The following is a 20,780-nucleotide window of genomic DNA, read 5'->3' as shown; positions in this document are numbered from 1 at the left end:
AGCATCAGAGACCGAAAAGCCACGAAGAAGAACGGCGGCCAATCGGAAACCAGCGCTAACAAACTCCCCCAGGCATTTCCATCTTTCGTACACGCTACTTGCCGTCGAGGACTAGGGGGGGAAAAAAGCGTTTAATTGAGCCCGCAGCTTCAAAACACACTTCAAACGCAATGTGTGAGAGCGCATTTGATCATTTATTAGGTTTAGATTTACTGAATTATTTAGGATTTGGTGAAGACGTGACGGATGCTGAATTTCTGAATATTTCAAAAAGTGTTCATCTCAAAAACTGTACATTTAGTGAATATTTATAAGTCTTAGGGGGTGGAAAGGGACTGGAAAACCACAGACACACATTCATTATTAGTAACATTTCAATTCCTCCTGTCTTATTTATAGAATATTACAGTTTCTCTATTGGCACACATTAGCCTTATCACTCACTGCACACCATTTTATTTATTAGGACCCGATTCAGAAAACACTGCACTCTCAGGTAAACACTGTTCAGTCAATGCGTTTTTGTAAAGAAACTGCAAAGATGTGTTAACTTTTGCTTTATGCTGTATGTGCTGTGAATGACAAATGGCTTGGTGCAGTCAGAGGCATTTAGTGGCTTAGCAATCGAGAAAAACTGCAGTAGGAAAAACTTGATTTGATTAAAAGTGGGAAAAAAAGCTTCTGCAGAGCCTTCCACAACTAAAAGTTATTCTGTCTTGAAAGATAAAGAAGAAAGTTTTAATATTTCAAGCAATTTCTGGAGAAAAAGCCCTTTAAAATTGAGAGAACAAGAGAACATTAAAAGCAATTCCTATTGATATTCTCAAAAAATAATACATTTCATTATTTATGCCAGTATAGAAAACAACACTCAGGCTGCATGCTTATATACACAACCACAGAATGTGAAAAGTCATGCTAATAGTGCTGTTAGAAGTCCTTTAGCACTATTTAGCTAAACCTAAATGTGCATCTCCACTAAATAATCTCAATAATGTCACCCTAATCTCACATAAACTGAGACGGATTGGTGCCATAAAGCGGGGGGGATTAGCGGCAGAGAGTCGCAATAATGAAGAGTTCCTGGCAGTTCATTTTGGCCTGAAGCGGAGGCAGAGGCATTTCCATAAACCACTGTCTTACATTATCAATGATGCACAAGCCCGAGGAGCCAATCGGGAGCGGACACAGTGGAGAAAGAGGCAGGATGAGGAAGGGATAGATCAGTGATGCTGCGAAAACTGGTGACCCCTAGTGGCTCATAAAGCTACAGACAACAATAATGGAAAGAAAGAAAGGGAAATCTGAAATTCTACTCAGATTGAACACCTCCTCCTCTGTACTTGCCCTAATCATTTCATTTCTCAAGTGGCATCAACAACAAAGAATGCGTCGACAATTCATGGGGGCAAAGTGATGACAATTCAGGGCCGCCAAAGCAATTAAGAAATCAAAACACAAGTGGCACGTGCAAGAATGGAGCTGCAGCATCATTTTCTCATTAACATATCAGATTAAATGGTTCAATTAGGTGCCCACAAATATGTATATGTCATTTTCCAGCTCGCTCTCGCTATTAAACACCCACATCTTGAGAAATGGCTGGTGTAAAGTCCTCAAAATGGCATCCATAACAGGAAACCCATCCACAATTGCTACTGTGAAGGTAGGGCCTTTTGAGTAAAGTCATTTTCAGGAGGTAGGCATCATCATTTGGCTTGCATCCTTGGTTACTCCTTTATACTGTGGTCATACAAAGCTCAATTTTCTCTTAATCCTTTGAACTACAGGCGTTGCAGAGTGCTGTACGTGATTGGACTTCCTCAGTGCAGCTTAGAAGTTGTTGTCATCTTAAACCCGCTGAACTCTCTCTCTCTCTCCCCCCCAACACCCCTCTGTCCTCTCATTCCACTTCTCCTCCCCTGTTGCTCCATCTATACGTTTCCCTCTCTCCCCGCTCTATCCTCTCCCGTTCTCCAGCTATGATATTTCCCTTTTATCAAATCCCCCTTCGCCGCTCCCTCCCCTCTGGCTGTTGACTGTCCATCATTGGGCTATAGTCTCCTGCGTCACTCCTCCGCCTCGCTTTCTGCTGAATCACGCTCTCGTCGGGACGTCCTGCACTGCACTGCCGTTGCCCTGGAAACCGTGAGGGCGATGTCACCTTGCCGAGGGGGCGGATGAGTAAAAGCAAGGGGATTTGTCTCCCCCCAAAAAAGCCACTGCAATTTAGATCTCTGAACTCTCAGCACTCCCTTCAGTCACATTGTTGTACGTATGGTTGACATTGACACTTCTCTAACATGCTTTTTTGATTCTATAAATGAGAAGCTGCTACTTTGATGATGATTTTTCTGTTCAAAACTTGAAATAGACGGCAAACTGCTTCAGTGAAACATGGCTGGCAAACACTCCACACAGTGATCTAATGTCAAGGCTACATTCATAATAAAAAGTGAGAACCAAACCTTATATGAGCTGCACTGCAACACAGTATTTGCTGATAAAAATTCAGGATGTTGGCTTAAGTTCAATGATTAATGATTGAACAAGCTGGTCTCACACAAGCCAACATTCATCAAAGTGCGCCCTCTTGTGGTGAGAAGGGCATTACAACAACACACTCTTCTGCAGCATTATTCATTCACAAACAATAACTATGCAAAAGGCAACTTATAATACAAACCCAATTGTAGCAGAAAACTCCAGGACAACTGAGAGGTTGCAGAACCAGCACCATCAATAAGGTCACAACCCCATTAAAAGATCCAGTCCATTGACAGGGACCCATTTGATGTTCGCTTGGTTCTAATTGCAGTCAACACCATTACGGGCCATTTAGACCAACTTGTCGAAGAATCACCATAAATTTAATCAAAGCTGTTTCACAACTATGTTAATAGCAAGAGACATCCGCTCACCATCAGACAAATAAGTAAAAAATTATCATGGCCCAATAGCCGTTAAAACACACGTGAGGGAAGGAACAGACCTGGAAGTGCAGGATGATGGTCCAGATGAGGCCCAGCGTGAGTTTGGGGTTGCCGTCGGTGATGTCATCGTTTCTAATGTTTACAAGTTTGACCTGAAAGAAGAATAGGGTCAAGTATGAAACAAGTACAGCAAAAACAAAAGAAATATATACCCAATTATTAATAGAAATTACTCTTTAACTGTCAAAATAATACAACACAATCAAAAGTGGTTAATTTAAAGGGACTATAAAGAGTTAAAAATGGTAAAACTAAGTATCTTCCTCCCTCTACATGTTCCAGCAATGTCCTAATGTGTAGAATGAGCCCAGACCTGTTCACCATAGCTGCCTCTAAAATCCTGCACTGCCGCTCAAAAAGTTGTTACTTCGGGTCCGAAGGTCATACGTGTAACTGCGCTTTATATAGAAGGTGCAGTTAGACGTATGACCTGAGGTGGCAGTAGTGAATATAAAATCTAGCTCCTTTAAAGAAGACACATCTTGCAACATTGAAGCTTAAAAATAGTACTTTCGCTACCTCAAGCATTGATTTTGACTTTTCACATACATTTTTTTTGGTCATGTTTTCAAATTGGCCAAGAGCGCTATCTGCAGGCAATAGTGAATTTATTATGAATTATGAATTTCTGATAACAAGCTTTCACTTTCAGCTAATGGCAGGATAGTAAATCCATGGTGCCGTGAAGAAAGCACTTTGAGCGCAGAACTAATCGGAATGGGTCCAGTGATTGATCGTGGACAATGTAGATGGTCCCTCTATAATGCACTGAAATGAGACAAAATACTACGCTAGATAAGACCATCATAGCCATCATGGTTAAAAGCTCAAACAAGTCAACCTTACATGATATATTGCCTTTAATAAATTGTAAAAAGAGAGAGAGAGAGGTCAGGGCTCTACTTGGTCTTAGGATATTGCAATCATAGTAGAAATGATTGAAGTAAGACATTAAGATGTTGCACATTTTTCAATGCTGTAACTATACAATACTCAATAGAGGCAGGTGACAAAAACTATTCTAAGGTTACTGTACAGGGTGTATCATAATTTGCATATATTCGCACAGTGCACAATTAGCCCGGCCTGTGTACACAGAAAACAGTCTGATTAAGAGTTGGAGGCTCTGGGGGCCTTGTTAAACTGAACGTGTTGTTGAACAGAGATGACCACACAGAGTAATGAGAAAGCAGGCGGAAGAAAAGGTCAAGCCCGTTTAAAAAGCATTGTTACAAACCTGTCTCTGCTTGAGGAAGTCCAGCGCGATCTGAACATTTTGTAGCCGATGAAACCTCATGCGCCCCTTCTCTCTCGGCTGAAACAAAGAACAATGCTTTAGCGACCACATAGGTTTTCTCCTTGAGCATCAGTGAAAAAAGTGATGTGCTCCTCCTGGGGGCGCCGTCTTCACTGGAGCAAAACCCAAACTGGAATCTCAAACCATGCTTGTTATAAAAAGTTCACATCAAACAGTTTCAAAAATGTATTATAGTTACAGAGAAATGACAAGGCAGAAAGCGAGCGCCGTGAGAGAATGGTTAGTTGAATGTACATCGTTGAACCATGCTCCAAGAAGAACAGTATTAGATCACACGTGTTTGTTAAGTGAATATGCTTTTGTCACAATACATCTGAATGAATGAAAAAAGAACTTTCCAAAGGTTCTAAACCAAATGTTTATCTTGAAAAGTGCACCAGCAGATTAAATATACGGCTGTGGCTGTAATGGTTCTTAAATTCACATCAGTAGCTATCTAAGCTGGTATTAAGAAGGTGGATAGAAGCCTCAGCCTTAAAAGTCATTCATTTGTTTTGTTTTGTCTCCGAGTTTGGGCCAACAGGTGACAAATTAATATCTTGAATGTTGATACAAGCAAAAGCGTTATTGATATGATACAATACAGTAAATCAAAGCGATATATCGTCTCGCCCTTGGTCTTGCGGCCGGACTGGCCATCGGGAGCACCAGGAGTTTTCCCAGTGGGCTGACGTACTTTTGGGCCAGTCAGATCGAGAAATAAGCCTTGGAATATCTGACACCAGCCCACAATAAGCGTCAAAAACTATTGGCATGCCTATCATTATATAGATGCAATTACACAATTCCTCCACTAGAGGGATGTGGCGCCTTTTATACCCTTCTGATGCTTTCTTGAGTTCTGGTTCCCAGATAATGGGCTCTCGAACACAACACTCATGCCCCTTACATCATATTTGCCATTATGAGTGAAAATAGTTTATTGCAACACCCTCCAGGACCCACAGAACCTCAGACCTCTATTTTTTTAATACATTTTAGTGTCAAGAAGTGCATGTTGGGAGATGTCAGGAGATGTCAGGTGACTACATCTCCATCGTCAGTGCGCGCAGTTTGGAAAAAGCTTCTAGTTTCCACTGAAAGGATTTACAATGTTTGGCCTTTTTGGGACTTCTATTTTTACTACACACCTCTCTAACTCTGTGACAAGTTTTACCATTTCATTGCCTAAATCTACAGTGTGATTATTTGGTTGGTTTTGAGAAGTTTATTTGTGTCACAGTCGCGAGAGGAACCTCATTAACGGAACGCACATTTTAAGATTGTTAAGCAATTTTACAAAAGTTCCATCAAGTTGTAAACGACAAGATTAAAGTGTTGAGTGCTATGAGGGGTTCGCTTGAATTTGGCAGAAACAACATGCAGCTGCTAGTGTCCTTCGTAGGTTATACTGTATACTATTGCATTGGATATGACTGATTTTTTAGGGAGACAGTCTTGACCCAAAAGTCCCGGGCTGATTTTTTCTGCCTGTCCAGCCCTGTCTTTGTATAAAATAGTATTATTGTGCAACTGATGGGAGGTGAAGTGGAGGTGCCTGCAGTAACACAAGGACTCCACTCTGACGTCAACATAATTTTCCTTACAGCCTTGTATATATAATAGGTCAGATCTATCCAAACAAGATTGACAACATAATCTTCACAATCCAGGCTGTGCACAATAGGCTTTCATTCCAGTTACCTCTGACCTGAGGCGGGTGTAGCAGTTTGTAATTCTAGCATTTTATCTATTTCTTTGGCATATGCTTGGGAAATATCAGAGTTTTCACATTGTTTTTCCCTCAGTCTGACACTCAAACAGCCACTCAGGAAGTAATTTACCCAACAATTTTCACTTTCAACTTTTAATTGAACCATTGACCCCAGTATGAGATTGTATGGGTGAGTTTAGGTTAAATTACGCATCTAAAACACATCTTTACAACAAGATCCCGACGCAAATAGTGAGGAGGACACGGCACACTCTCATGCAGTGCCCAAACAACCATAACCGGAGCTTAAATCAAAATAAGAAGGTTAAAAGTGAGTTGTTATGGGGCAGCGGTGTGCAGTAAAACATACTCCGTCCGCTCCTTCATCATCCTCCTCCTCCTCTGTCCCGAGCAGGATCAGAGGAGGGGCCCGGGACACCGAGGTCCGTTTGGACAGAGGGAGAGGGCCAGTCTTCTGCTGCTGTGGTCACAAAAATGGAAAGAGAGGTAAAATAGCTGCACGGGAAAGCAAAAAATGCAACAAAAAAAAAGCTAATGGAACAGGAAAGCAGGATGTTATATAAATATGAACATTTTGTGATGTCCCGGGACAGTTCAGAGTCAGCAGTCTGGTCCTTTCTGCTGTTGGAACCTGTCCGTTAGGATTAGCATTAACAGTGGTATGAACAGTCCGCATCAGCGCAGCACTCAGAATGAAGCTGTGTGGTGATAAAAGTGAAGCCACAGACGATTCAGTGATGAAAGAAAGAAATCATAAAATCATTAAACTTTACATTAATAAACCACAAAGCACTGATAAATGTTCATAATAAGAGGCATAATTAATCATGATCATTTGGTTGGATAATGTTGTGGACATTCAGTGACACTTTACAATTTAGTGCATTATTCCATTATTATTAGGCCCCAGTGCCTGATAAAGCCTTCTGGATGTTCACTCTCTTAAGGCGAAACACAGCAGGTGAATAGGGGGGAAAAATCATTTTGAGATATAAATTTAAAACTTTTATCAATATAAATAAGGGGGAAAAAAGTACTGTAAGTATTCTGTCATTTTATATTTTTCATTTTGATTAGATAGCGAGATAGATAGCGAGATAGATAGATAGATAGATAGATAGATAGATAGATAGATAGATAGATAGATAGATAGATAGATAGATAGATAGATAGATAGATAGATAGATAGATAGATAGATAGATAGATAGATAGATAGATAGATAGATAGATAGATAGATAGATAGATAGATAGATAGATAGATAGATAGATAGATAGATAGATAGATAGATAGATAGATAGAGAGAGAGAGAGAGAGAGAGAGAGATAGATAGATAGATAGATAGATAGAGGGAGTGTCTTGCCCAAGGACGCAGCTTTAGACCAGTGTCGGCCAGTACTCACCAGTGTGACTCCTGAGAGGACTTCTAACAGCGAGATCAGGTTGTGTCCGTCCCGCAGGTCCTCGTACAGGTCGATGATGTGCTTCCTCACCTAGAACATCAAGCACAACTCAATCACAATTTTGATACACACATACATTTCAGTCTTTCTCACAAGTGGGGGAAATGAATTTCCCCCACGGGGACAATACATTTTCTACTACTAAAAAAAAAGTGTTGATGCTCTTGGACATGTTTAAAACGCGCACAGTGAACTAAATCTAATCTAATCTAACCTACAGTATTTCTATTGTATGAAATTGCAATTACATTTTCTTTATTCAAACTCATTCTGCCATTATTGCCGTCGACATATGCCGCCCGTTGCTGCACAGCTGACGGAGATGGTGACTGTCGTTTCCGTGCCAACTGAGCAGGAAGTACCAGCTGTGTGTCCCGACTCTGTTGCCGAGACACTGCCGGAGCGACAGGGTGATGGGGCTGTTGCCGGTGGCGACAGCTGACACGGTGATTCAGCAGGGGTTTATTATGTGACATGAACAGAGTCGGCAGCAGTCGGCTCACAGGGAAAAACCGAGCTGTAAATGAGCCTTTTTAAAGCTGGGAGTTTACTGTCAGAGTCACGCTCCGGGATATGACGGAGGATATTATGCACTTGTTAATGAAAAGGGAGCGAGAGGCAACACTTGGATTTAAGTATGTGGGTGCAGATTCAGTCTCAGTAGTTTGTCTTTGTTAAAGTTAACCAAAAAATTGTTCCAATCATCATCATCAGGCATAAAATAATGAGTAAAGAATCACCGCAAAATGTAAAGCATTGCTGATTTTGTCGATTTTTGTCTTAATATTAGCTAGAGTGATATTTTTGCTGACTACAATTGGACTAAAACTAAATTAAAAGTTTTTCATGAGACTAAAACTATGACTAAAATATCCCAATATGTTTGTCGACTAGAATAAGACTCAATAAACATGAAAAGGAGAGACTAAAATCATCCAAACTTCCATTGACAGTCTGAAAGAGCCTCATATGATGTAAATGATGCCAAAGGAACAGCTCTGAGCTTTGTTCATGTGGGAGCAGCTCCATGAAGCAGAGGACCTTGATTAGATATGATTATAATTAATTTTATAAATGCAAGGTCGACTAAATTTACTTGCAAAATATGTTGTCAAAGTGAACACTGATGTAAAGTTCAGATTCATAGCATGCTAACAGTCACACCAACATAGGGCATTTTTCAAAGAGCCTGCCCATTGGATAACACTGCATAACAACATTATAAACAAAAATCAACAGTAGAGCAGTCCAGATAATTACTATATCGACTTTTTGTTCAATAAATGACAGATAAACAATACATTTTTAGGTCAATATTTATCGTTGTTATCGTGACAGGCCTAGGCTACACTTGCATACTTTGGTCAGGCAGTACCACTGTATTAAAGCATTAAAAACATTGAATTCTGTTCAGCCAATAGTCTAGACACTAGCGGTTACGGCTGCTTCATTAATGGCAGAAAACTGTTCTTTCCTTTCACACTGAGCTGTCAATCCAATAAAGCCTACGGGCCTTGATGCTTGCAACAGGGATGATTGTGTAGCTGTTAGTCAGAGACACATGAAGACAATACAACTGAACATATGAAAAAATAGTGAGTTAGAATTTAATGAAGTGCAGATGTCTATCATCATGGTTCTACAAATATCAGCCAAATTGAAAGTGTTAGCCAATTTGACGAATACCAGAAAATCCCAACACTTTCCAATACTGAGTTGATGGTATACAACAAACTTCCTGAACTATCCGCCTCTGAAGTGTCTAAAAAGAGCAAGAGGAGGCGTTCTGTAGAGGTGCTTAATCGGCTAAAACAGGACGTGCTTGTACCTGCATTAGGGCACCTGTCCAGCTCCTCTGCAAACTTTACTGCAGACCTGGAGCTGGGACAAGAACATGCACCGCACTGATCCACCACCAGGGGGCAGGACAACCACAACAACAGCAACATGCCTATCACCATAAATCACTCAGATGACCCAATAAAAGCAGATTATGTAAACAAACCAACACACAGTTTACACAGCGACACTGCTATTGTGGTGAAGTGTGTATCTAGAACTGAAGAGTTGTTGCAGCTGATATTATGAGCTGATTTATGTGTTACAAGAGGAAAACATGGATAAGATATCAGGTTTTATGACTCCTGTAGCCTTTAGGGACAGCTTCCAGTCTGTAAAGTTCAGTAACACAGACAATAAATGTATATGTTTGAGAAGAGGGTAAAATACGCTCATTTAGTATTTTTTACTTTATTTATTGCTATGAGTCTTTGTAAACAAGCAAGCAATACATGTACCACAATTGCTTGAATTACAAAATGTTGTTTACATTGCACGGCTGGAAACAACAATGTATTCTAAATGTGACTCGATGTGTGGATGTGCGGAAGTTGAAAAATTGCAATATTTCATAACTATCAACAATATTAGGTGAACAGTATTATTATGATGCTTTACTAAACCATTTAAACACAGCATGCGGCATTTCATTTAAAGAAACATCATAAGCTAGATGGAAACTAAAGGGAATTGAATCTTAGGATTGTACTGTAGGATTGTGTTACTTTGCACATGTGAAATAAACTCTTTATCCTCTTAACCCCCACCTAAACCGAGCAGCTTTTCTCCAGTTTGGCTTTACCCAAACCTAAAAGCTTAAAAAAAAAAACCTCAATATAGCGAAGAAAATGAGGATAAAAACGCAACAAAATAGCGAAACGCAAAAACACAAAAAGCGACAAAAACATGATGAAAATGCAACAAAAAAAACACAAAAAGTGACAAAAACAGGACAAAAAGGCAATGAAAAGAGCAATGAAAAAGCAACAAAAAATGCCACAAAAAGTGACAAAACCGAACGAAAATGCAACAAGAACATGACAAAAAAACTACAAAAACAACAAAATGTGACAAAAACACGGCAACGAGACAAAAAAGATTCAAGATTTTCAAGATGGGAGTTCAGCTTCCTGATGGCCTTGTGTATGAAACGGTTCTTCCGTCGATGTTTCTATCACTTTTGTAGATCTTAGCTTTCAAATGAGGCATTAGACAGTTGCTCTCCAGCCGAGAAGCTTTTAGATTTGGGTAAAGCTGAACTGAAGAAGCCCTCGGATCAGATGGGGGAGGTTAAACAGAACCAAATTAGTACTGAATATCATATATACAACAGTCGATATTCTGTCTTATATAAAAAACAAATAGAAAGACTTGTATAAGAAGAATGACTTATCGTTCCAGTCTCAACATTCTAATGGCTGAAGGTTTTGTATTCACCATCACTGTTTAACACTGTTAGCTGTTCTTTTCCAGACTATGGCCTCTTTATTTCTCTGGCTGCATCTTCCTCAGAGCGTCAGGAGTAAATGAGTTCACAGAGACTCGCTGGATTCAACACCGACTGGAAACACGGCTCTAAATTTACTGTGTCACATCAGCGCATAACATGAAGGTGCTGTCAATGAGTAATCGAGCAATAATCCAAGGAGGAACTCTATTAGAGTTAGGAATAATAACAGTGACTGACGTGTTCATTACAAACATGAGGCATCTTTCAACCGGGAAATGAGCTGTACTTATAAATACCAAGTACTGGATAATCAGTCAATGAAAGTAATTAAAAACACACGGAAAAACTCTCACTACTGATGTACCTTAGAAGAGAAAAATCACTTAGACTTTGCTTGAATTAAGAGTTTGTTTGACAAGACCTGGACCATCTTGAAAGCCTGTTTTTTCTTGCCATAAACGTGTCTCTTTTCCAGTGTTGATTTTCTTACTTTAAGTGAACAAGTTAAAGGCACTATATCAGATTCTGTTTTGTTCTAGTAGTGGAAAGAAATTGGTTTTGTCCACCTTTAATGAAAAAACTTAGGCATTTGCAGGGGGAAAAAAGCAGTAATTATAAAGCGTGACCTTGAAAAGTGACCCTGCACGTTGCAAAATGTGCCTTTAAACTCATCCCTATGAAAAAGTGGGATGCTAAAAATATGTTAGGAACATTAGGAATGAGTTTGGACAAGGGCTGGGCGATATGTCGATATTTAAGATATATCGATATATTTTTAAATATGGTATTAGACCATATCGATATAGTTCAAATTCAGATAAGCTATTATGTTAACGAAAAGAAACAGGCAATCTCAAGGTGATGTTTAAAAAAGTTTATCTTTATCTATCTACTTTATTTTGTTATCTCTAAAAAGATGGACCTATTTCATTTTATAGGGTATTTTTATTTAAGATATTCTTTTATTCAAAAGTGCACCTTATGGAGCTTTGTTAGACAGTGTTAATGTTTACATTTTATACTGAGCTTTCAATAAAACTACTTGCATTTGGCTTTGAATTTGACTTCACATTTCATTTCACAGCTCTCACTTTGTGGAAAAAATATTGGGATCTATATCATATATCGATCATATATCGATATTCAACCTAAATATATATCGGGATACGACTTTTGGTCCATATCGCCCAGCCCTAGTTTAAATTTTGTGGCTTCTTCTTTTATTATTTAAAAAAAATTCAGGTGTAGGACCTTTCATTTCTCTTATTTAAAGTGAAATAATGCTCTTTTTCTTATTTCATGTCCGAACCTGCTCATAAACAGACAAAATTCTTTTTTTTTTTTCAAGTCTTAGTCAGTGCAAGACCAGTGCAGGTTTCTCATTAGTTAAAGCTAAAGGGTCTGAATTCTGGAGGTTCTGAGCTTGAGGACTGGTACGTCCACAGACTTTTACTTAAGGCAACCAATTGGTCCGTTAATATTAATACTTAATATTAATCCTATAATGGTTTTGAGTCTGACAATATAAACGGTTCCAGCCCAGAGCCTGAGTCAGCAGCTGTCGCCTCATGAACAGGATGTGTCCGTGTGGTTCTGCTCAGCTGCCTCAGAGGTGACACATGGGAACAGCCCTGCCCTCGCCCTCATGTGAACACACTGGACACTCTGTAACGGCTCGAAATATTACAGGGACACGCTGCCTGGACGTTTGTTTGGCCCGACAGGTTCAACTTTCCGAATAATAACGGGAGGGGGGTTGTCAATGTGTGAACAACGCCCAATGCATCTGCTGATCTCTAATGGCAGTCAGAGATCTTGGCTCATATGATCATTTTGTCAACAATATGACATTAAATAAATAACAATGATGAACTTCTGAAACTCTAAATGCTGAGGGAAACCTGTCAGGAGCAGTGGGCAAGCACAGAAAAAGGTTCACGTGATGTAAATAAATATAGGATTTTGGGTGCGTACAGCAAAGTCAAACATTATTGTCCAAGAAATGGGAAATCAGTCTTGGAGAAAGATACAGTGGATTAACGTATGACAAAAGTATTATTATATTAATGGCACAAATCAGGTGCAAAAATATTAAAGCAGAACTAACTCATGCCCCTTGAGGTCATAAGCGCCACTGCAGGTGTCGTAGAATGTTGCGTTTTTTTGTTATACATTAATTGTCCGTGAGAGTAAATAATTCGCTGATAGAAAAGACAAAGGGAGAGAGGGATATTGTACATCCAATTACACAATGGAGATGATTTTTTTCACTCAAGCTTGGCTGTAAATACTGTTTAAGTGGCGCTAGCCCGCAGTTAGCTTTGCCCGTTAGCCTGCTAGCTTCTTCCTTGTGATTCCCTTAGTGTGTATTGGGGCGCCGGGTCGGAGCAGGGAAAGCTGCAAATGTGGTTTTCTGGCCAGCGACAACAGGAGGAGATGAAATACCCCCAAATCATCTCATTAACACTATAAATAATAAAAAGGATTTATTAAGGTAAACAAGTAAGTAAGTTCTGCTTTAACATCACCTGTTTTTTGGACCACCCTAACAAGCAACCGTATTTTTCAGTAAATCAGGCCCTTAGATTCTTACCTCAACGTGAGCAAATGAAAAGAAATGAGCTTTATTTCAAATTGTGCGGGGACTTGAGGTCAGGTGCCACAAAAGCGGGGCGTTTTTAGTTAGTCAAATTTAACTCATCCTCACTACTACGTTTGCCGTCACATCCCAAAACCAGTAAAGCCCCTTTATTGTTATTCCTAATCGGTTTCCAGAAATTTGCTGCAACGAAACACTTAAAGCTTAAACTGTTAGCATCAGATCCAGCAATTAGCTCTGCCATTATATGCTTGGTAACTCAAACATATCAGCTGCTGTATTTAACGTAATTATCAGCGGCTGATTCATTAACAAACCAAATACTACACAAACAATCTGTCAGCACCATTTATCCTCCTGTCCTCTCTAATTACCCCTCACTGCTGCTGCTAAACCTCATCTAAAGAGAAAGCTTCCCGTCTCCTCCTGGCGTCTTAATCCAAACCAACTGGACTGATTGAGAGCGAGTCAACAAGGCCTGGGTCAGACTGAGGTAGTGCGTGCCAAAAGTACTTGAGTGACTGCAGTGGTGGCCTATATTTGTACTTCTTGGATAAACAGTGATGTAGTGGGGACCGCCCTGAAAACACCTGAGTTAATCTTATTCAAATATGACAAACATGAGGTCACCTGAAAGGAGGTTATTGACACTGAACCTGGCCAACTTCTGCAATGATGGTTTACATTATGCAATTTCTCCATCTGTGAGATCAATAAAGTATCATCTTATCTTATCTTATCTTATTTTTCCAAAGGAAATATAACGTTTTTTAAACTACAAAAGTGATCTGTCTCCATTAGGATTATTCAGATGTATGAAACCCGCTAACCCTGTAATAGACCTCTTCAAACATGTACTGAAAGGCATGCAAGTTATGTCACTCTTTCTATTAGTTTAGCAGTTCATATTTCTCTCAGATGTTGCTCCTGGACCAGCACCAAATCAATCTCTTTTATTGGTTGAAGGCTGGAAGAACATCCTAGAAATGGGGTTGTGTAGAGACATGTTGCTGAGCCTGTGACAATGGCACATTTTGAAGTTCGATAAATTGAAGCAGGAATATATCGCGATACATGATATTATTAACTGAAATACATGAGATACTTTCAAAGTGTGTGAAATCAAAGCAAATCTCCTTGAATTCCATCTGCTTTCAAGGTTTGCAAATAAGAGATATCAGATACCCCAGCTTTAATTTATTGTATCAAGGTCAGTATAAAAAGGTCCTAAATTTTGATGAAAATTTTCATTTCATTTCATTTTATTTATTTATTTCATTCAAAAGTGATGTCATACAATCACAATAAAACCGCCAAGCCAACCCAGTATGAATGAAACGGAGCAGAGGAGAAGAACAAGCCTTATAATATCTGCCCCTTTTGTTACTTCACACTTCACACTGTTGTCCTTTGGAAAATGTTATGTATATATGTCTACATACATATATTTACAGTCTTATATATATATATATTTACAGTATTTACCGATATTTTTGTATTCTATATTCAGTTATTTCAATATATAAAATACAGAACCTTCGTATTCATGAATGTTTACAAATGGTCAAAAAAAAAGTTTGTTCAGATCAAATATCCCACATTATTCATGTCCAAGTACTTCATACTTTTTTAACATTGTAGCTTTTATGTGTTTTTTAAACTCCAGGAGAAATTCTGACTTTCTGAAGTTTATTCCATAAACTGAATCCTGTCACTGCAACAGTCCGTTCCATTGCTTTAGAGTTGAACCTGGGTTTGTTAAAGATGTCTGTTCCTTTCAGATTATAGTGACTTTCTCTTTTCTCAAACATTTCTTGGATGTTCACTGGCAATATTTTTCTATTTGCTTTATACAAAACCTGGAGGATATTATAGTCTACTATATCCTCAAGTTTGAGTAACTTACATTTAATAAATAGTGGATTTGATGGATCTCTATATCTAACATTATGTATTGTGGAGTCAAAGAAGTCCTTTGTCGTTTGTTTCTTCATAAAGCTCAGTCCTTGTCACTTTACAGTGTGCGGGAGACGGTTGATAAACACTTGAGAGGAGCAGAGAATGATGGGTATTTGCGTCACATGACTGCAGCAGGTCTGACCCCATAACTCCAGCACAACTGTCGTCACGGCGAATCGAGCCAGGACTGGACCTGGATCACAGACAGGGCCAGATTTGGGCGGGACGGGGGCTATGTAGGTCAAATACAAACTGATAGAGAGTGAAGTGACCAGAGGGAAAAGTCAATGCAGCTCAGTTCAGTGTTTGTTTAGATACCGGGCCGTATTAGGTTATTTGTTTTATATTAATAATGAACAACAAATAATAACACAGCTTGAAAAGGTCAAAACTTGTAAATTCATTGGCATAAAAATATGGATGTATTGTTGGGCTTAACCTTACTCTCTGCCTTAGCCAAGTGCATTTTCTCCAGTTCAGTTTTGCCCAAATCTAAAAGTTCACAGCCTATAGGCCAGGGTAACGCCTCATTTGAAAGCTAAGCCTACAAAACTGATCTAAACTGATCTTATTCCTTGCGCTGTTGCAGTGTTGTCACAAACCTTTTGACATTTACTTTCATCGCTTTTTTGTTGCTCTTTTGAAGCGTTTTTATTACTTTTATGTCAATCTGTTAATCTTTGGTTTGTCACTTTGTCGTCACGTTTTCATTCTCTTTCTCGGCTCGGCTTTTTCTCAAGAAGCTTTAAGATTTGGATAAATATGCTCGGTTCAGGTGAGGGTTAAAATGGTTAAATGTTCTCTCATGGTTGCGTAGGCCCATCACGAAAAAAGGGTTCCTATTGTACATGATGATGAACGATCGAGTGCAGCAATCCACTGCAGAACATTCATATATCTGTGTGTTCATTAACATGCAATGCCCTGACCAAATAAATACATTTAGTCAATTTGCCTTCCATTCTAAATTGAAATATTATTTTTCTAAAGACAAAAGATCTTCTATCCAAGTTCCATCCAAGCATGTATTATTATTAAACAAACTGCCTCATGTTGAACTCTATTAAATCCCTATCCAACATCTTAATCTTAGACTCAGAGTGTAGTAAATATATAACGTGTTTAGACCAATGAACACTTTTACATATAGCATTTTCAATTGCATGCCTGTCACTTCTCTCTTCAGGCTTTCCTTATAATGTTTTGTTCGAAGTCGACCCGTGAGACGTACCTTGATGAGATGTTTGTTGACCCATTTTGTGAACGTTTTCTTCTGAACCCTGTCCCGCTCATCTGCAACAGACACACAAACAAACACAGAGTTCAGTAACAAAATAAAGACAGGACATTTCAGCAGTGAATTCTAATAACCCAACATGACCTAATGTGCAATAAATAAAAGGTAAAGATGTTATAGTATGAGAATTAATGCTTGTCTGGTAACTCCCATCCTTTATGACCTCGATCATATCAGTGGTCCACAATGTTCTCACCCTCCCAGTTATTATTGAAAGCTTTAGTCCACAGATCTGACACAAAGGCAAAGTGAAACCAACAATACTCGAAGCCAATGGGTGAAATTATGGCCATGTTGTGATCCTTCGAGGTAAAGCTTGGTCAAATCACTACAGCTACATTGTCAACAGCTGCTATCTTTACTGCTGTTTGCTTGAGAGCAGTTTTAGGCCTGTTTGGCAATATCTGTGCTTAAAAGAGAGGATAAACTAGAGCCGTATATGAGCAGTAGTTACACAGGTACGGGAAGTTTTATCCCTGAACTCTTTCACACCATAATCTGCTCTCAAACTCTGCTCCTCACCGGACCCTGACCTCTGACCCTTATTGTTGCCCCTACTTTTAAATATGGCTCTATACTGTGTAGTGAAGTCTTATTGTTGTTTGTGCAAAGCGTTGAGAGAAACACATCGTAGATTTTCTGTGTGTGCTTTATAGGTGGTGGTATTTTCATATGCAAAGTCAAATCAGAACACAAGGTGACAGCGTGACGGCAATTCACACAGGTTTTTTCTGGTAGTAGAACAAGAAGAGAGTTTGGTCATTCTCCAGCATATTGTACTCTAAAAATAACTAAAAATCCTTGTAATTAAAAAGCATTTGCATTAATTTCATGAACTTTCAGGTTAGTTTTCTAGCATTCTGTGACAGTGACCCTGAAAGCTGTTCCTGTGAAGAATAGAGAAGTTAAAAATATGTTCAGAAAGTTGATGAGTTTGTCAATTTGATTTGCCTGCACTCTTTCATTGTTTGTAAAAAATCAGGTATAAAGCCTAAGAAAATGCATTTGTGATCGTATTATATAACAGCTGCAGCACTCAAAGAGGAGATGAACAACAGAGGCTTCTTACTGAAACAGCAGTTTTCAGGATGTAATGAAAACATAACACCCATCTTTTGATAATAAATCTATTAAAAACATGACCGTCTTCCCTTAAGGATTCAGAGTTTCAGAGTCTGTCCCGTCGGCCGTTTGCATCAGCGCTGAGGAGTGGAGCCAGGTCAGAAATAGCCCTCGATACTGACCCATAACTGTGTTATCTACAGACCCCACCTCCCTCCCCTCAACTCATACAACCTGACACACAAGCCATGTTATGTTACATGTTAATGAATAATTCCTAAATACTTTTACTAAAAGGATATACTGGTGTTTTAAAGAGCGGTCTGTGGAAAAGCTTTGTTATTGTTTCCTCACTGTGTCCATGTAAACTCTATCTGCTTTTAAAGTCTCTAAAACCTGCCCATCATTATTGTAGACCATATCTTACAGAATTTTGATATGTCATTATGTAATTACAGCAATGTTGATCATTTCACCATCAATATGACTGCTCTAAATGTACTTAAGTTCACCTTTCTTTATGTCTAAGCTAATGATAATATATGAAACATTACAGGCTCTTAACTGGGCTGTCTTGGATTTGTTACCGACATGAAAAACAGCATTTCCTTCCAGGACGTTTTGCAAGTTTCTCCGTTTGTTTAGCGCTGAATAAACATCGTGTAAGTGGTGAGGAGCAGCTTTAGCGATGAAGTCACTCCGAGCGCTTGTGGTTTCGTGATTAGATAGATATGTTTGGTCTTCGTATCAGCGCTCGAGTGGCCTTTCCCTCCGGATTCAACCTCAACCAATCACAATTCAGCATGCTCTGGGCACTTCCTGTTTATTTGTTGTCATGGAGCAGCCGCACTTCCACCACCATCGCATCCTAGTCCAACTTTTCCAGAGCGGCTAAACCAGTCATTATGAAATTTAACCTTCCAAGTACCACCAGGTCTATAATGAGGTCTATAATATCGAAACCATAAAAGAAACGCCTAATTTAAAGGCCAAAAAACACACAGGATAGCATGGACTGGCAGTATAGCTCCGTAAATAGAAAGGCTTTCGATTTAGGATTAAGACGCTCTATAGGGATCAAATTCAATGTCGGACGGACCAGCAAAGCGATGACAGTAAGTTTACTCAGAGGGCAAGTGGCGAGAGAGAGCGTGCATATTTCAACACCCTCTTGCAAAATAGTTTCAGGCAGCACGCCTTGTTTCTGCCGGAGTAACCAAGCGAGTTAAGCCTGGGAGGAAGCATGCATTATCACAAGGTCACAGCATTTACTTTATACCGTCCATGCCGAGACTTGCACCTGTCGAGTAAATCAGGGTAATCACATGATAAAGCTGTGAATCTCTATCATCCCCGCACACGTCTGATTGACTCAAGTGTGACATGTGAGAGTGACAGGCGGAGACAGGCGCCCATTCATTCACACAGGAGCACATTGTTAGCAGACACACACACGCCCCCCTTGTTTTTCAAACTCCAACGCAATCTAAAACCGACCTAAACAAACAATTATGTTTTACGAGCGATGGGAAACCGCAGCGTCGCCATTGATGAGGAAAAAGGGGAAGTGGTGGGACACGTGCAGAGAGTAGGCTCGAACGTAAACAAGACACATGGGAACTGACCTGCGCAGCACATGAGGGAGTACAGGTGGGCATTGAGGTGGCTTTCGTTCCTATAGTCGGGCCACATGGTCGTCCCAAATCAAGGCGGGAAAGAGAACATTAATCCAAGGTTCAATGAGACCAATAGAAGTGATCCCTGTAGTTGTTGTAGTAGTAGTAGCTTGAATAAAGTAAGAATCCCACAGAATTCGGAAGAGGATCCGTTTCAAATCACATTATTGAATGAAAGTGTTGCCTTCAAATGCAGCATAATCCAGAAACAAGTAAAACAAATAGCAAAAATCCAACTCAATGTAATAAAGTTACATCAAAAATACGCAGTTGAATCAAATCACTGCCAAAAGAAGTGTATAATCCAAGAAAAAAGGTATAAAAAGTGAAAGCATCAGCTGTATTCTTAAAAGTAGCTCCAAAAATGTAGGAATTGTAGTGAAATAATCTGTTGCTGAATAAAAACACTGCTTCAAATAGCTGTCCAAGTACAAACAAGACACATACAGTCTTGTAAACAGCGGTATTTCAAACTCTAATCCTAAAAAGTACATGTAGTAATCCTCGTCATTGATCCTTTAGTTAAAAAATCCCTCCTTTTGCTTTTGTCGTGTCCATCTCAGCCCTGCTCCTCGGCCCGAGCCGGCTACTTCTCTCTATCTCGCAGCAGTTGTTCTTGCTCCACGTGTGTCAAAGTCAAAGTAGCTCCACCCCTTTGGCTCCGGAGAAGAAGAAAAAAAAAAGCGGATTGCCTTTCTGCCCGTCAGCCTCTGCCTGCGCTGCTGCTGCGTTAGTGCTGTCTCATGCAGTCGCCCCAAAACAATCCACTCAATGTGCAGCTAGAGCTATTCTGTGCTGCGACAAGGAGCTAAGCTAGCACTGCTTCACGGTCTCTGCAAATGTGAGCAGCCTCCATCAGTCAGTGCAGGATCGGTTTGGCCTTTTGGGATGCTCTGAGCTTGTCCACAAAGGTGATAATGATGTGCAATGCCGGATGAGGTGATGAGAACGTCTGCTATCGACAAGTACCGGCACAGAGGCAGTGAGCTAAGCATGACCTCATCAATTACATCAAGTAAACAAAACACAGCATCTGCATAGAAACTGTCCTTTAACATGACAAGACGTTCTGGCATGTTGCCCTATGCAAATCTCGTCAGTCAGCATTCAATACCCTAGGCATGCTTGGAGACAGAACTGACGTATAGACAATTCGATCAAAGGAGGAAAAGAGGCCTAGGCAAGGTTGCTGATCGAACAAGCGCACAACTAAAAACTGAAAATGCAATTGTTTAATCTAAATCTGTCAAAAAAAATCCTATGTTTACTCTCCAGTGCATCTCCACTTTCTATGCTGTAGGCAAGCCTTTGGGGTTTGCAGAAATGATGCTTTAATCTTAAAGAACACCCACGCAAGGTTGCAGGTCGAGTACGAAGAAATAGTTATAGCAAACACAAACTTTCAATAAT

At 39.7% G+C, this 20,780-nt stretch overlaps 1 protein-coding gene across 3 annotated transcripts in view; it reads right to left on the bottom strand.

The window, feature by feature from the left end:
- The window catches only part of macf1a (microtubule actin crosslinking factor 1a), a 309,958-nt gene that overhangs the window by 157,594 nt on the left and 131,584 nt on the right, over positions 1–20,780 (bottom strand). For 2 of the 3 annotated variants that reach the window (XM_079570810.1, XM_079570811.1), the window contains 4 exons: positions 16,567–16,628; positions 7,429–7,518; positions 4,231–4,308; positions 2,993–3,085 (listed from right to left, as the gene is read on the bottom strand). In XM_079570810.1, coding sequence (XP_079426936.1) covers positions 2,993–3,085; positions 4,231–4,308; positions 7,429–7,518; positions 16,567–16,628 — 323 coding nt within the window. Of the gene's footprint in view, positions 1–2,992; positions 3,086–4,230; positions 4,309–7,428; positions 7,519–16,566; positions 16,629–19,319; positions 19,402–20,780 lie in introns of those variants that run through there. The other variant, XM_079570812.1, reaches the window with a different exon arrangement.

The sequence above is a fragment of the Gobius niger genome (assembly GCF_951799975.1).
Source record: "Gobius niger genome assembly, chromosome: 14".
Classification (NCBI taxonomy): Eukaryota; Metazoa; Chordata; class Actinopteri; order Gobiiformes; family Gobiidae; genus Gobius; species Gobius niger.
The sequence above is the reverse complement of the archived record's forward strand: the minus strand, read 5'-3'. Positions and strand labels throughout refer to the sequence as shown.